At 40.6% G+C, this 18,787-nt stretch overlaps 1 protein-coding gene across 4 annotated transcripts in view; it reads right to left on the minus strand.

The window, feature by feature from the left end:
• The window catches only part of enox2 (ecto-NOX disulfide-thiol exchanger 2), a 159,721-nt gene that overhangs the window by 51,503 nt on the left and 89,431 nt on the right, over positions 1-18,787 (minus strand). For all 4 annotated transcript variants that reach the window (XM_053429423.1, XM_053429425.1, XM_053429421.1 and 1 more), the window contains one exon: positions 796-927. In XM_053429423.1, the coding sequence (XP_053285398.1) occupies positions 796-927 (132 nt within the window). The remainder of the gene's footprint in view (positions 1-795; positions 928-18,787) is intronic.

Here is an 18,787-nt window from a genome sequence, read left to right on the forward strand (position 1 = left end):
TCATTATCATTAGGTTCAGTTTCTCTGCTTCTCTCTATCTCCACGAGAAGGTCCTCTACCACTTGTGTCTTCTGTCCTTTAGAGGAAAGGCTTTGTTTACCCTGCTTGAAATATGCCAAAGAGTGTGTGTGTGTGTGTGTGTGCGTGTCCGCGCGCATCTGTGTGTCAGTTTGTTATCCTTAATATTTCTCGAGGAGTGCATTTAGAGGACTGTTCATCTCTCTCTCTCACACACACACGTACACAAGCGCACGCACGCACGCACACTCACGCACACTCACGCACACTAACAGAGAGAGAGAGCCTGGCATATTTCAAATATGAAAGTGCATTTCAGCTAAGAAGTGGGAAGTGATTTATAAAAGGCTTTAGGGAAAGGCTTTCTACTGAGGAGGGAGAAAAGACACGGCAGAATAACTCTTCAGAGACGGAGAGTGGGAGGGTGCTGCTGAGCCTAATGTTATAGATAGCAGAGCAATCGGTAAGGATGAATATTATATTGGCAGAGCAGAATACAGTAGCGCAACCTTATGCTTACAAAATGCTCCTTGAGGTTTTTATAGCGGAATAAATACGATGAAAATGTCATTGTTTAATGCCACATTGTTCCAGGAGGTAAAATGTTATACTTTTGTCATTGAATTGTGCTGAGCTCAGCTTTCTAGAGTCCACATTTCCTGCTTTAATCATATACATAAAGGAAGATATGTGGCATGAGGAATGTATACATGTAGATACATATAGGCAATGTATGCATACTCTGGTTTGGCAAAGCAGTGTACGGCAGTGTGGTACCTGGCATCAGCGGCTGTCCAGTGATTCCAATGGGAGGCATCCCCAGGTTGTTCATGGCTGTGGCCCAGGCGTTGGGGTCGGACATGGGCATTGGTATTGAGTTGGAGTCCATCGTCATGTTGCAGATCCCTTCTGCAGAAAGACACAAGCAGAAGTCATCAGCATTCTGGGTCATTTCAGATGAGAAATCGTGTCAGAGCAAAGACTGGGGAAGAGGTTTGTTTTTAAAAGTGCGGTGATGTCGTAGCATATCCAGACATCTTATCTCAAAATCTTTCCTGTAAGTCGGCGTTAGAGAAAAAGAGAGCGGAGGCTAGTGTGACCCTGCAGTCAGACTGACACCACAGAGATTTCACTAACACTGTCACTTGAAACTATTCATCTGGTGGTGCTGTTTGTTCAGTTTCTGCACTGAGGCTCACCAGCTGGGCCTCTTTCTGTCTTAGTGACCTCAGAGTCCACAGAAAAGACAGTGGGACCTAAACTACTGTGACAAAAATGTTTTAATCTTGGTTATAAGGGCAGAAGCAAATTAAATATTAGGTTACATTAGAAAACCTGAAATGTGTATTAATGAGTACAGCAGTGACAGATCTGGAAAACTCCCTCAAGGCGTTACTGACCGAGAGAGGGAGCACACCCGAAACATAATCCCCTCCAGCTACGGCAGTTGCCGGCACTCAAGAATAACAATGGGGAATAAAACTAGATTATCATGGCTCTATGCACAAATGCTGATGCTATCAAACATTCACCAGGCGTTCTCCCACTAAAGCTTGCAAAAGTTGGAGAAACTTGACAAAAACACACACGCATCATCATCTCAAACTCACAACCCACAGACTCATGGTTTTCTGCCTAGCCTTGCACAATAAAGCAAACAACATTAGATCCCCATAATAAAAGGCCTGCGGTAAAGTCAACGTGAACAAATCATACATCCACCGGCGGCTCATTCTTCCCATCTGCAGTCTATTTCACAGCTCTAAATGCTCTTTAATTCTCTCCTCTGCTCGACCTCCTTCTCTCTGGCGGACCTGTAAATTGCTGTGACTGCTGGCTGAGCCAAGCTGCCCTCTCTCCTGATGCCCAAGCTAACACTGCTGTTGATAATGAGAAGCTCTGCACCCTGAACACACTTCACACCTCAGAAGGTCTGTGGCAACGCGCACTGCGGAGATAACACTCCCCGAGCCTGTCTACACAGCAGCCACTGTGCCGGTGCTGGTGTTCAGACACAGCTGGGGATGTGTAATAATTCTGTTTGCCTCTTTGCTTCCCTCTCTGAGCCGCTAATTTTAAAGCTTTCTGCTGTTGCTGCCATAGAAAGGCCTGATGAAGTCTGTGTCTGTAATAATGCTGCTGACAACGACTTCACTCTCTCGTAAAGTAACACAACCCCTTTTAACTGGGGACACTTTCCAGGACTAAAAATAAGGGAGAAGAGAGGAGGTGTGGATGGATGCACTCAGGATCTGACAGGAGATTTCTTCAGTCTGTCTAAGCTCTCTTATGTGGAAATATACAACTGGGGAAGAGAAACAATAGAACAAAAAGTAAAGTAGAGTAAAGTAAAATCAAATCAGGATCTCGGTTTTAATCAACAAAATAAAGAATGCAGTAACACGTTGGCTATGGGTGATTACTTAGTTTTTTCATCACAATAGTTTGTTATAGTTTGTGATGCTCATTAAACCTTCATACAATGATAATGATGTATTTGTTTCAACGTATCACAATCATGGCGGAAACTACTACTTCCATTGTGGATAACGTGCTTTTCAAAATAAAAAAAGATTATCATTAAATGTCCAAAACTTCCAATCACAATTTCCCACAGCGACTTCAAACAGCATATTTTGACCAACCAATGATAATTAGCCAATTGTAGTTAAAACAGAGAAAAGCATAAAAGCCTCACACTGCTGAGCTGGAACCAGTAAAAACTGGAACCAGTTAACTTTTCTAAAAGCAATCACTTCTTCATCTTTATGCAGATATATAATCCAGTGCTGATACATGGTTGTTTCAGTAGGTCCTTAAGGGATTTAAAGAAAATTAACTATACTGCATTATATATATAGAGAGAGAGATGTTTCCCATACTGCTCAACCTATGACTACGACTGATACGCCTTTGAAATGAAAAATAAAATCCATATTTCCATCTGCCCTCTCATCTAATCTAGTGAATTGAGTGAGTGAAAACACAAGGCTCTGTCTTTGATGGAAAAACCACTGCACAGGTCAAAGACTATTGAGGAGAATTCATTTCTGCTCCTCAATAGAGAACACAGTACTTATTGATTGTGTGGCTCACATCCAAAGCCTTGTGTATCTGACTGGTTTGGGTCACGGATGGTGAAGTGTACTGTAGGAGCCGGGTCAAATTAACTCCTCCATAGTGGCCCCCTTGTCCTGTTGACCCTCAGTCTGGATCGAAGTCCTCTCTCCTGCCCCCTCTGCTCACTTTCAGTTAACGTCTCAAACATCACTGTCATCCTCTTTCTCTTCATTGTGCTAATCTCTGTTCTTTTCAGTTTTTTTGTTACCCGGCCTGCATCGACCTGACCCCCCCCCCCCCCCCCCACACCCCCCGTCCATTGTCTCACCTTGCAAACACTCCTTCCTCCATGAATCAATTAAACTTTTCAGTCTTGCAGCTCTGAGCGTCAATCATTGAGTGCTTTTGATTTTTTGTTCTTCAAAGTGACCTTGAGGGCAGGAGTCAGCCGTGGCTCGCCTTAAAGGTGCCATCCCACACCGTGGCATCAATATATGGAGCTGCTGGAGGAATAGCAAACAGCTGCTGAAGAGATCAACACAAGGATGCATGCATGCGGAAGGACAGACCCGGGCGCAGGCATAAGAGCAGCAGAGCCAGAAACAAGTCCGACAGTGGAAGGGATCAATATTGGTAAATATTCTTAAATGAAAACGTGGATCTGAGCACTCTGCTGCTCTGAAGCCGACCGTCTACGAGGAATGAAAAGTTCCTAATTGATTCCCAGAGTTTATTGTTTTTTTATTTCCAAGGTCAGAGAAAGTTAAAGATCTATGGCGACAAGAGAGAAATAAGTCAAATTATATTCAGCTGTTGGCTCAATTTAACTTGAGCTCATACAAAATGCCACAACTAATTATAAAAACAAAACAGTCTAATCATGTGAAGCCAAGAACTGATGAGACAGACAAGCCCGAAGTAGAGATCTGCAGACCTGAGCTCAACACATAAATCTGGTTAAGTCGGGACAGATTTGAAAAGAGCTAGAGGTTGTCTCTTCTCATGGGATTTTGGCATTAGAGTCTCTAAATGTAGTGGGTTATAAATACGAATCAACAGGCTAATTGTTAAAATAATACAGTATAGTTTACACAAAGCATTACAAACACAGAGGTCATAAAGTTATTGGGACCTTCGATAGAGCTGGTTTTGTTTGATAATCAATGAATTCTGAGGGTCATTTAACATTCTTGTCAGTTTCCATTTTCTCAAATGAAAACAATGTGTTTCTTATATCATTCTACTATATTAAACAAGTTAAAATGTTGATAAGTAATATGACTATGTCACCTTGTCATCACTTTGTTTTTGTTTTGTTTTTATTTCAACTTTCAGATTGAATTTATCAGGAACATCCTGAGGGAAATTAAAGTGCATAACGACAATAAGCCCAAAACTTATGATAAAAAGTGACAAACAATATTGGATATGCTGTTACGAGAATCGCCCAGAGTGCAAATCTACATCAGCATGGCTGTGATGATACATTTCTATGTAGCTATATTACCCATGGCAATTAAAGCGATGGCAGTGTTTGATTCAACTGGGGTCCGGCCCAGGCCGAGGGCTATCCTGATACCCGGCTTCTGAGGGCTGTAACCAGCCTTTAGCTTCCCTGAAAGCTCCCCCAGGAGGCAGATAGGAAATTAAGTCATTTTAAGGCCCATTGGCCGTAAGCCCCAACAGCAGGCAGGGAGACGCTCGGGGCCATTTAGTACAAAATGCACATGGTTGTACCAGCTAACTACAGGTTTATTACAACCTCTAGAGAGCAAACAGCGAGAGGGAGCTAAATAAGACGAGGGACAGCGGTGACAGGAGAGCAGAAAAAGGGTCACATTTAGTAGATGGATGTGATGCTGACAAGTCAAAGTGAGGGAAAGAGCAGTGAAGTGGAGAAATGGAAGCAGCCTCATACTGAACTTCACAAGAGTGCAGCAAAGAAAATAGCACAGACTTAATGAGAGTCATTACCACAGAGTAGGAGCGGCACAAAACTAAAATTATTGTATAATATAATGGCATTGCTGAGCACATTGTGCCTGAGCAGACAGATGAGTGTAATTAGGTTTCAATACATGTCCACTGAGCAAAGGGAAAAAAATAAAAGTCCCAGCACTTTTTGCTGCGACTTTCTGATTCTTGGGCGTAGAACTCAGTATTTGAAATAATGTGTGAAGTGTCCATAATTATGTATGGAAAGCACATAGTGAGGAAAATGCTTTCAGTGCAAAATTGCTTTCTGAAAGTTGATGACCTTCATGTTCTCTGGATTGCGGGTCTGTAGGTTCCTTCGGTGTCTGTGTGTGTTCCTGTACTTATATCTTTGTGAGGACCACTTCAAGCATAGACCCTACAGAGTGAAGACATTTTGACCAGTCCTTCGTTTTTCAATGGCCTGTTTAAGGTTCAGGATTTGGTGTTAGGGTAAGAATAAGGTTTAGGCAATTAGTTGGTTGGTTATGTTATGGGTGGATGGTTATGTAATGTATGATATCAATGACTGTCCTCACTAAGATAGAAGCACACAGTACACTAAATTGCGTGCACGTGTTTGTGTGTGTGTGTGTGTGTGTGGGAGATAAAGGTCAAAAGACCTTCAATGTCATCTGGAAAAAGGAGTCTGATCCCAATATGAGAGGAGCCTGTAGAACATCAAGATAAGATGCATGTGTGAGTAGAAAAAAAGAAGCTTTTGTGAAACAAGCCTGCATATACACTCTCTCACTCACACACACACACACACACCCACACACACACACAGTCTGTTTAATAATGTATGACTGCCCTTCTCTCCGCTTCTTTGATCTGTTAATTAAGATAAAACGGGTCGGGGTCTGCTGATTAGTGGTGGCACAGTAACGACTGAGCCGAGTGTTATACCACACCGTGTCTCATTTAGGTCCGGGGAAAAAACTACAACAAAATGGAGATGTAAAGATGACAGAAGAGGCCTGAAGACAGCCGGGCCTCGTGAGGAACGAGAAAAGACAAAGTGCAAAGTAACTCCCTCATTTCCTTTTAAATCACTTGGATAAATTCCGACATATAAAAGTGTTAATGAGAACAGAGTTCAGGAAGAGCAACATGGAAGGCTCATCACGTACATGTTGCTTGTTACAGATGAAAAGCAAAGTGTTAAACACTGAAGCTGAATTCAGTTGGGATTAAATTTGCAGGAGCTGACGGTGGAGAATAAAAAATTCTGTGTGTTCCTTTGTAAATTCCTCATAGTTCCGGACAGCATCTTAACCCTTATGGACCCAAGCACAACATGTGGTCTGTACGTGGACTTTCTGCTCAATTACTCACACCATCCATTTCTGGCCTTGCTCCTAAGTAAGCCCATCTATTAAGTAGGTTTTTCGTCAATCACATTCGCAAAACCCTTTTACACAGCAAGCAGCATGTCCTACTGATAACAATCACACCACTAGTTGAACTGAATTACATGTGGACCAGCGAGCTGCCAACAGGTAATTTGGACTGAAATCACCACAGGAGCAGGGTTTAGAAAAAATAACCTATGTAATAGTTGCGGATTAAAATCACTGACCAGTGGAGCTGATGTTAGAATCACCCCCCCTCCCTGCAGACATGACGTTAAGTCTGAAAAGCAAAATATTCAAAATAGTTTTTACAGACACCGACTTAGGACCTCATCAGGTATAATGTGTTGATGCACGTCTGTATTTGACTGGTTAGTAAAGATCAGCAACAGGGAAATCTATATTTCAATGTGACAAAGATGTGACTTTCGTACCTCTCTATTGAGTCCCATTGTAATGTTAATTTTAAACATTAGAATAATAAATAGGTAACATAGGGTTAACAATGGTAAACATAAATACCTGCGCCTGACTGTAACATCATTACCGAGACTAGAGGAGTGATGGTTTGTATGGTTAATGTTTTGGAAACAGGCTTGAGACAATTTCCTGCACAGAGAATTTGAATGGTGCAGAACCTTCTCAACATTCTGTGCTGTCTTAAAGATCTGACCATGTTACCGATTCCACTGCCATTAACTGTGGAAAACAGCTGCATGCATATAGATAGCAGTGTTCATTGCAAATACATTACTGACTCTATGTTGCCTTTTGTGTCCAACAGGTGACCGTGGATTCAGTTAGAAGCAGTGGAGGTTGACAAATCAAATTACCACCTCTATAATTAGATTGAAAGAACTAAACTGGGCGCAATGCACATAAGAGGTGACTGAAACGCCTACCAGATAGTGAAAGACTAACCTATGTTTGACCCATATTACAGCTCAATCAGGCTCATTAAGATTACACTACTTGTAGGAGTTTAATGAATTACAGTCTTTAATTGTTGCACATGGTAGGTGAATCCAGTCAAGCACTAGAAACACATAGATTTAAAGGAGACCTGTCAGTTGTGACCTGATCAATTTACTGGTCATCCCAGTAAACACCACTTCAAACTGCCAATCACCACACACCATCAATGTTGATCAAACAGGCATATACAGCGCATACTTTCATCAAACAGCTGAGTTTCTGTTTTAATGAATGACAAAGTACTCATTCTTTATTTATATTATCTTTATTTCTTACAATCTAATGTTTGCTTTACTATTATTATAGGGTAACTAAAAAATAATTGTCTGTTTTTGAGGTGGTCTAAACATTCACCCACTTCTGCAGTCCTGGATCAGAAAAAAGCTGCTCTTATTACCACAGTGTTTACATTAATCCTGATAAAATCATCTTTAATCCATCCTAACAGATGATCCACATTAAGAGGGATTTAATAATAACCCTGACACAATAAACCAACTTATTAAAGCTGCTCTGTCATGACTCCGACTGTCTTTGCTCAGCATGTGCTAAATGCTAAATGCCTAATTTCAGCTCCCTAAGTGAGTTTAAGTGCTCAGTTTGAAATCTGCAAAGTCTGCAGCTGCAATAATAATTAAATAACATACTGCATGGTGAGACCCGGCTAATAACTGAAAACAATGCAGTGTAACAATAGTGCGTATGAAGAGCTGCAGAAACTTACCCTGATATGACAAAAGCTTTTCTTGAACCAAGAATTTATAGTATTTAAGAAGGAATAACAGCAGAAGACAAAGAGGCAGAGGAGACATCAGCATTTATCTCACTGAGGAAGAAGATATCCCAGGGCAGATTAGTTCTAGTAAACAACCTCCCTTTCTTTTGCCTTATCAGGTGCTGCTTTTATACAAATAGAGCAGAGGCATTTCTGGCTGTGTGTGTGTGTCAATGTTGTCAAGCATGAACATCTATTGGTGGACAGGAGCATGACTCTTCCCTTCCTTATCGGCCTCAGAGAGGTGACAGACAAGAACAGAAGAGATTACTCCGATTAGGGGGGAAGGGAGGGAGAGAGAGAGAGGGGGGGGGGGGGGGGGGGTGTTGATGGGAGGTTTTCTGTGTAAACAATAAAACAACAAACAGGCAAAGCTACTGAGTAAATATGGTTTTTGTGAGGAGATCAACAAAGATTACCTGCCACGCTCACTGGTGAGGTTTCTAAAACTCTAACGTTCTAATGCTTCAGCATTATTCTACCATCGCAGCGATATCAGCTCCCTAGATATGGTTGATTTCTTGTATCAAGGTTGATGCATTGAATGGAAATCAAATGTCAGAAAAAAATACTGAAAGAGTATAAAAAAATTATCCTGGACCTGTTCCTTTATTTGGATCTGTGCTAAAATGTAATTCTTCCACCAAATGTCATGGAAATCTGGTCATTAGTTTTGCTTAATCCTGCTGACAAACAAACAAACAAACAAACTATCTAACCAACAAATGGATGGTGTGAAAACATAACCTCCTTGGCGTAGACTAGATGTAACAATGCAACAAGAGCTTCTTCCCCAACTTTCTGGTCCCTTCCCATCCAGCAGCCGCCCTTTAAGTTCTGCCTCTATTCATGAATGATCCCTGTTTTCTCACCTTCTCCATTCCCTCCACCAATCTACAACTTTAAGTACAGTTATCGCTGAAATGACAACATATATTTTTCTTGTATTTTTCATGAACGTCTCTAATTCAATCATCCGGCTCTTTAACTGAGTCCCTAACTTATCTACAAGCAAGGAAACTAACTGCATGACCGGGTACAGGAGCTGACTGAGTGTACGATTGATGTTAATGACTTAGAGGAACAGCTCATGCATGGGTTGCTGCTGCTGGTTCCCTTTTGTCCAGACTGACAGCAGCGACAATTTCTCCAGTCACAGGGAAGCTCGTCCTGTATTTCTGTCACAACTGAGGGAGAAAAGTAACAGGTTGTTTGGCAAATGAATTTGAACAAGCACAATGAATCACTGGAGCATTATATAGCATAAAGCTCAATTGTCATTCGCTGGCTTATCAATTTCAACATGCACAATGAACCAGCGAGGCGCCACATAAAACTGCGTGAAGCTTGACACAAAATATGCTTCCTCGCCATTTCATTCCAAGTAACCTATCTAACATTCACAATGTAGCCAATAAAAAAGAATCCTATGGATCTCATTACTGAGCAGGAGAAATTGCTTCTCGTTTTAATGTGCACATGATGTACGGCATCTATTTCACTGTACTGGAGGGGGTAGATGAGCGACAGTGGCACAGAGCGTGAATCTGAAATATTTCTTTTTATTATGGCTAAGCTGTCACATCAGTAAATACTGATTTGTGAGGAGGCGATCTAATACGCTGTGTGGGACAGATGTGAGGAAGCGGGCGCCATTACCAGAGCAACAATCTAAAGAGGAGAGATGAAATAGGCAATTTGAACATTTAAAATGGAAAAATAAATAAACTGGTTGTCATTTTGAAAGCACCTGAGCCACTAATTTAACAGAGTGCACAAAAACAAACGGCTCTAACCAGACGAACAGCATTTAATCCAGAGCGCATCTATTTCACAAGCTACCAGGGATCAATATAGCATTGTTTTTGTTTATTGGACAACACAAATAGACAAGTGTGAAATTAGCATCAACACAGTGAACCTCATCAGTGTATAGACAGAATGAGCACCCGGATACAGACAAATATAATTTAATGTATTCACTTTATAACTTACTATCCCTTAGGTTTAAAAAAATTCTCACAATCTACAAGTTGGTAAATGCATATTTGGTATTTGTGGCTGGAAAATCAAATATAAATAAATTACAGAAAGGAAACACAACTTAATCTCACATGTTTGTATTAGACTTAACCTGGACGTTTGTATATTCTTTGTTTTTACAACACACTCTGGAGTAATTAGTTTAATTCATCAATCTGCTAATGACAGGGGAGGTTTGTTTGGAAAGCTGTTGACGTGCAATGTTAGAGTCCACTGTTGAGAGATGTTGGCAGAGACTTAATGACTGTTCATGATATTACACAAGCAGAGCATTACTGCAAGACTGATCCTGTGAGAGTTTTGTTTCTTCACTAATGCAGGAATGTGGGTATAATACATAACTATGTTCCGTTTTACCATTTTCCAAAGGAATGTATTTCACATGGTTAGATTATGAGAATAGTGCATATATCTTTGAAATGCATATCCTGCGTTTTTGGGGTTCTTTCTCTACAACTGCAGAAAACCAAGATGATGCATTGCAGTAAAATAATAACAGACAGTTTAGGACAATGAGGTCTATGTTCCCTTAACGCCACATGTATAGTCCCAGTAAAACGATCTACATGTCACCAGGAGTCCATTCGTTTCTTAAAGAGCTGAGCAATCAGTGGAGCTCAGCCAAGTGGAAAAGGTCCAGAGAGACTCCGGCCCTTCACCGTGTTTGGACTGGCTGACACACGACCCTGTTCCTGTTGACCGGGCTCGGTGGCACTGTGGCCTGCACTGTGTCACTTTCTGTGTGTGGTTGTGTTTGTTTGGGCCCAGCAGCTTCAAAACAAGCCAAACAGTTTTGGTGCAGATCTTTACCGTTGACAGGAATCAATGTGAGAACCACAAGAGCAGTCACAGATCACTTATTGCTAAATGGGGTCATTGCTCTAACTACAGACGTTAGGACTCAAGATTGTTACAGGCTCTTATACATTCTATTTTTTTATTCTATTCTCCCGGATAAAAAAAAGTCAACAAATATTATATAAACTTAAAATTGAAAAATTGGGAATATTTTTCAACAAAATCTATGGATATCTTGATATGAATCCAACATTATGCAACACATCTGCTAAAATATTAATTTTAAATATCTTCAATGACACAAATTCTGCTTTGAAGTGACCATTGAAAACGTATTACAACTTTAAGCGTGCTAATTAGAATAGAAATGGAACTGAGCTCCTCTAAAGAAGTCATTGGGAAAAATTTCCTGCAGCGTTTGAATAATTGCAAATTATTATGACAGCAGAAAGTATAAAAGTATATGTTGTAACAGAATAGATAAATTTGCAATGGATGAGCTCACTTTCAAGTTCCTATTGAGACTTTGAATCTGAGTGCGAAACCAGAAATGTGCCCGTAGTGAATTACAAGGACATGCATGGTTGTTAATTAAATAAGAGCGCTTGGGTCATGTATATGCTGTATTCATTTAACTGTCTCTCATACATTATGCATTATGTCAGAACAGGACTTCATAAGCAATTCAAGTGACTTTCAGCTCTCCTGCAGCGCTCATCCGTTTACCAGGGAAATTGGGCAAATCGAGCAAAAACATAAATTTTCTAAAGATTTGACAGGTTCCCCTAAAGTTAACATAAAGGTAATTCAATTCCACAAAGTAACGAACGTTGCACTAAAGCAATACGTTTTCAACAAAGAACATCACAATACAACAGAGACTTTGACACCACAGAGAAAACATTGAATACTTCTGTGTCTCCTGCTGCTCTCACAGATTCAGCAGCAGACCAGTGGAGTCTGAATGCACCTGCTAATGAGCTGCATGAATTATTATGGGCAGATATGAGTGACAAAAATAAACAGCTCGGAGAAGGCAGCCTCGTATGTGCCCTTTCTGTTGCTCTTCCACTATATGATCAGATTCAGCCTCGTTTGAATAAGAAGCCGGAACATAAACAAGATTCATTACTGAGGAGAAGCTCAGGGTCCATCTAATGGGGAAAGACACTATATAATAGTTGCTTCAATCTAGTTTCTGTTCTGCAGTCGATCTAAATAATATTAAATCGGCAGAGATTCCCAGAGATGAGACGAGTAAACCTCAGATCCTGATGCATCTTGTCGTGTTTTCCAATTAATTTAGTTGATGACGGCCTGAAAAACAGACCCACTCAAAATCAACACACTTTTTATGTGTCAAATATCACTTCTAATCCCTCACCCTGAAGGTTCAGCTTGTATTTCATAAAAACTTTATCAGTTTACATCTAACATCAGCAGATTGGTTTTGTGCCAGGAGGGCCATCGGCTGTCTCCTTTATAGAGAACTGCTGGAAACCTCCAGTGTATGAAATGAAATGGTCAAGTGTCCTCTGTCCAGTCAACAATTTACTCAATCTACTATATTTACTCTATTAAGTAGAGGGTGACTACAAAGTCCGCAGAGCAACAAGCACCAACTAGAGTTACTGCCGAGCGGTTGAATGCATTCGTCAACCAGTGTAGTTTCCTATGCTTTGTTTTTCCAGTCTCAAATAAGGTCATTGTGACCTTGACCGTATGAACATCCAAATCACTTCAGTTAATCTATGAGTCTTAGCCATCATTTGAGTCAAGTTTGAGAAGATTAGCTTTCGGCGAAGATAACGCGTTCACAAGACAAAAAAAGGTGCTGTGATGTCACAGTGACTTTGACCTTTGGCCACCAAATCTAATCAGGTCATCTTTCAGTTCAAGTAAATGTTTGTGCCAAATGTAATTAAATTCTCTTAAAGTTTGCTCTGGTCTAATGTCCACAAGAATAGGAGAGACAGACAACCCAGGCAAAAAAAACATGGCTGGTGTCGGAACATAAAATCCAAGAGATCACCTGGGATATTTGTTATTTATTTATATCTCTCTTTCTTACTATATTTAATGTTTTATCATATACTTATATGACAACTATTGATACAACGACCATGACTACATATATGCTTTAATACAAAAAGCATAACATGCTCAGCAAGTCTTCTTTCTACTTGGTTGGCTCTATTTATCTGAAACGGTCTCTAATGAGCGAAGCACGATGCCAAACCAGCAGAAAGCAAAGACGGAGGATCAATACAAGTTCTGAGAGCCCAGTCGCCATCTGAGGATGGATCAGATGGTGGCTTGGATGAGGAAAAATAAATGGAAAGCCTCCAGTTTCAGGGTGAAAACATTGCATCGGTTCCAAGCTGTACTACATAGTCTATAGAAGAGAGCCAGTTAAAAATCAGATAGGAAACCAAGCATCTGTGCAATATAATTGATCCCACATGTAATGTCAAGCAGGCAATCCATCTCAGATGAGAAATCCTCCTCTGTGCTCCGTTCTGAGCGGTTCATGCTCTACAACAACTTCCAAAAAGAACACGCATTGTTGGATTGAATGCTAAGCCCACTGATGTGTAGTTAGATACCTCAGAGGCAGTGTGGAGATGTGCAGTTTAAATGTTTACTTCACACCTCAGTGCATCTTTCATCCATTTGAACTGTAACTTACACCAGCTCCTTTAAAGGATTAAAAGTACAAGGAAAAGTAAACCAGCAAAATCACTGTAAATACATTAAGTCCCATCACGATCTGTCGAGACCTTCACTTTATGTTAGACACACGTTCTTTTCTTTTCATAATGTTAAGATCCTATAGTTTCTATAATCTCTGAAAGCAAGAGGAGGTTATAAAAGCGTTGGGTTCGTGTAATTTGTATTTACAATTTCTGCAGCGAGGTCATTTATCTTCCCCTCCACCCTAATTGGTCTTCAATAAATTATAGAGTAATAAGCTGCAGATGTGAGACACCTTGTTTACCATTATGAAACAGCAGCTTGAAGGGAAATCCCCACCTTTATAGGCCAACTCTCCTCTGAGAGGGAGGGAAGGAGAGGGTAATAGACAAACCCAAAGCCTTTCCCCTGAAGATTCACACAGATAAATCTCCAGAGTGACCAAGCACTGGAGTTCTGAGGGTTCTGATTAATTCCTCTTCGGTGCCGTCGCTCCTCATATCCTCCACTGTTCCCCAGAGGATGTGGAAGAGCAAAAGAAGATGATACTCCATCTGAAGATGCACTGATACAGCAAAGCATACAGTCTTATAGATTTCTTTGAGAAATGAAGGAATCTGAGAGCATATATCAGGCAACCAGGGGGAGATCTCGATCAAGGAACTGAAGGACAAAGGCTACATCAACTTTAATACCTTTTCCATATTAAAACTACAATAGTCTCCATCAATATGAGCATTTTAGATTTGTATCAGTAATAATCCCTGTTCATACTAACACATATTTTATGACCAGATTATCTACTCTGCAGATGGTGGCTAATTTAGAGAAAATACTACCAAGGAGAAACAACAATGGTCAAAAGAAAGACTCATGAGAACCAATAGGGAAGAGGAGACTTTTTTATTTTTCCCAACCAGACTACAATGCATGCTCTGAGTTTTTCAAAACTAAAACAGGGCCAGCAGTCACTTCTTTGTTTTACCCAAAGATGATAGCACAGTTAGAAAACAGGGACCCAGAGCGATACCTATGAACATGGACTCCTGAGTTGATGCAATTTAAAAAAGCCTAAGACTGAAATACAAAACTGTGTTTCAAATGTTAAACTGAATCCTCAAATCTCGCTGGTACATGGGAGAAAGCTTGAGCTGTGTGAGCCCCTCTGTGTTTTCAAGACTCAGGTTATAATCCAGACAGCTTGTGTCCAGTTTGCAGCCTTGTTGTTGCTGTCTAACAAGTAGCCACTACACAGCCAAATCCTTGTTTAGTATAAGAGACACAAATTGAATGTGTCTACTGAAGCCTGAAGGACAGCTTGACACCCTCTAGGAGGAAAAACAAGCTGGAGAGCTGCTTTAAATCTTTTTCTTTCATTTTCTTTGAAGTTTAAACTGTCAGAACAATAGACCACGGCTTCAGGGGAAAAAAAGAAGAAAAACCTGTATGACTGTCGCTCTGTTGTGGTAAGTGGAACCACAGTTCTCATAGCTTGTTAAAATATACTATGCTTGGAGAAAAAACATTGTTGACAGTCACGGTTAATCAACAGCTGGAAAAATCCTTAAGCAAACTGTAAAACACGTCTCTGACAAAAAAAAGAAGCGTTTTCTCTCCAGCATTAAGTCCTCTAAAAATAACTGTTTAATAAATTATTAACCTTGGAAGCCTAGTCTGTTTTATATCTTTTAATTGGAACATATACAGTCATTCTTAAATCACAGTAAGTCTCTTAAATATAAATTATTTAAGAATCAGATATCGTTAATTAAATTTTTAACAGACCTGCATTGACATCCATCAACAACAAGGAGTCACTGGATAGTTCGAGAAAGATCCAGGAGGACAACCACAACCAGAGCCACAGTCTCGCCCCATGTGGAGCAGCAACTCTTTTTTTTTTTTTTTATTGTAAGGTCCTTAAGTCTTAAGGAGACAATTATATGGTCGGACAGATCTGATGACCCAACTGCAACAATCCGTCTTGATGTCTTGATGATATTAAAAACCCACTTGGGAGAACATTTGATCATTTCCAAAAGATATATTTATTTTACAATTTAACTTTTACCTTTTTAATGACTCAAACTGCAGTAATTTCTTTATTTGGGATGGCACTGAATTAAGTATAGAATGGGGTGTGAAAGATCCTGCTCTCATCTCACTCCACTGTGATCCAGAGCCACATCAAATGTGAAAATGTGGGTTCTATATGTTTCTCATTTGACCAAATCAGCTTTGAAAACGTCATGACTGTGACTGTGCAGCTCATAAAAGTGATGATTTAAAACACAATGATCCTAGTGAGTCGTCCCTCCAGTTTGCTTATAAACTCATCTTGAAGAAGGGAGGGGGCAGAGGATTAATATGGTACGAGCTAAATGAGTAGAAACCATAACTAAATGAATGCACTCTTCGTCTAAATGTTATATTTACATTAACAGTGTACCATCCATTTAAAAGAATCAATTGGTTACTTAACAGGAGGATTCAGTGGAGGGGTAATTGAGGGAAATATAAGGATGCGTCAGACAAATTAATGTTTGGGACAAAATGTTCTAAACAGCTTTCTTTTCTGTGTCTTCACTTGGTATCACAGGAGACAAAGCAACAGGTACAAACATAATTCTCTCTAGTGCTGATACATAACCTGACAGAAATATATGGAAGACTTTTAACTAACTAATATAAAATGTGCCTGCACTCTGCTGGAGAGGCCTGTGCACTCATTCTCAAGGGTGCATTTGAACAATGAGAAGCTGAGACCCCCCCACACACACACGCCCACGTACCCTTCCATTAGAAAGGCTCTGGAGACAGTGGGACTGTGGCAAGATTTCACATGAAGTAGTTTGTCCAGCAGGCAAAGTTTCTTGTGCATTCCACTAAGTAAAAAACAGAAGCATAATTACTTCCTGAAGATCAATTAAAAAATAATAACAACAGCCGGTATGCTCTTGTGCACGATGCAGACAATAAGGAATTATTGCCTGTAGTTCAAGGAGGAGAGACAGGAAGTGGGTTGGGAGAGAGGTGGGGTCCTCTAGGTGTAATAATTACACAAGGATGTAAGCTAAGGACACAATAGCACAAAAATCTCTTCATCAGCAGTTCCAGCTCAAACCCAGGAGACCTCCGAATACTCCTGCCAGCAAAAACATCTGCTAAATCTGAGTATGGCCTGAAACGCGACCAAACGCTCTGAAATATCTGCAGCAAAGGTGGCTTGGATTAGGCAGAGTCAGCTGTATAACAGTGAGCGCAGAACTGGGGTATGAAGAGAAAAATTAATCTTTGTGACATGACTAGTCCAGCGCCCCCAGGACGTGAATACAAGATGCTCTAGATAGCTAATGACAAAATGTGTCTATCAAAAGGACACATCTTTAAATGGCAAAGAGTATATGGGTCATAAACCTCACGATTTACATCATTACTTAGCTGGGGGGGGGATCTGGTGTCTTTGTTGCTAGAGATCGGAAACCACCTTTCCCTTCCAGATTCTGATTCTCAATGCGGTATCGCTACATCTCTATTCTTTGCTATGAATTCCATTTAACCAATGCATGTAATGAAATTTAACAATAGGCTTTACAACTGAACAACACGTGTTAAACAAGTGCACCACAGAGGTCGCCGTGTTTTTTTTTATCTCTTATTGTGTGTGATGTGTAAAAAGATAACAACAGTTTTAAAGCAGCCGCTCGGATCGACGAAGCAAAAGAGAATTATCAGCAGAATCGGCTCTTTACAGAGCGTTAAACAGAGTAGTTTCAGCTCATTGTTCAGCTCTTTGGCCGTTAACTTTATTGTTTGGATTCACTCTCTCTGGTCTTATCTCGTTTTCAGTAGCAGCAAATCGCTGTTTCCAGCAAACGCTCCAAACAGCCCGCTTTACACAACCCCTTTTTTGGGGGGGGGGTTGGCATGGTGGCACATGTAGATACAGGATGTTGTATTTAATCATGGTTGTCACCTTCAGCCATACAAATTAAAGACTGTTTTGCTGAATATTGAACCTTGTTTACATCCAAGTTGCTGCTAATGTGAGCCCTCTCTCTCTCCCTCAGGACTGTGCAGTGCTTTGTCTGCTCTACGCTGAGGTCCATGAGGAACCACATTTCCTTTCGGTGAATGTAAGCACGTCAAGCGTATCAGCGGAAATAAAAATAAACCTGAGCCTATGCCCAATCCCCCCCCAACCTGACTATGAACCTGATCACCACTGAACTGCAGGAAGACACAATAAGCGACGAGCTGGTGAGCATTTAGAAACAAGAGAATCAGACATTTCCCTCTGGAGTTGGTAGAGAAGTAACATTTTAAATAAAAGAGAGGGAATATTGGACGTCTATGTGATATTGTGAAAGCTGGATGTGTTGATAAGTAGCTGTTTTTGCATGTTGTTAAAAAAAAGCATATTATTACACCTTTAAATTAGGTTTGTGGTAATCAAAATACCAAGTTGTTCAGTTCAGGTTTCATCAGATTCGACAGTGGCCTCAAAACACACACTGACAAAGAGTTTGTCACATTTTGATATAATATTTATTTACACATCACAAGCTTTCATATCCCTGAATGGACAAACTAGTGAAAAAAGCACAGATAAACCACCGCAGAAAGACATTTCTAATACAATAAGTTAGTTAATTGTTCGACAGTGTGTTCAACGAGAACTCCATGAATCACTGCAAGAACCTGGTGGATAAAATATGATCTTGTGGCGGTTAAGCAGGATTTCTCGTGCCTAAAACCAGACTCCTGACCGGAATAGTATCTCTGGAAAACAAGGTTCGAGCCCCGGATTTAGCCCTGTCCGCCCACCGACTCCTGAGCTGTTTGTCATCTCACCACCCTGCTGACTACTGCGGCAGCTGACAGCATCTTATCAGCAGCTGCCAATTACAACATGGGAATCTTATCAGCGGCAGCCAATTAGAACCAGGGGAGTTGCTGTGAGGAAATGTCAACAGCTCGGTGAACTTGCCGGGGCTCTTATCTGGGCCCGCCTCTTCAGCGAGGCAGCTTTCCTCGGAGTCGACTGTCATACTAATGACTGCCGGTGCAATGCTGTGACAAGAGGGGCGGGGAG

Source organism: Pleuronectes platessa, chromosome 8 (assembly GCF_947347685.1).
Source record: "Pleuronectes platessa chromosome 8, fPlePla1.1, whole genome shotgun sequence".
NCBI classification, from domain to species: Eukaryota; Metazoa; Chordata; class Actinopteri; order Pleuronectiformes; family Pleuronectidae; genus Pleuronectes; species Pleuronectes platessa.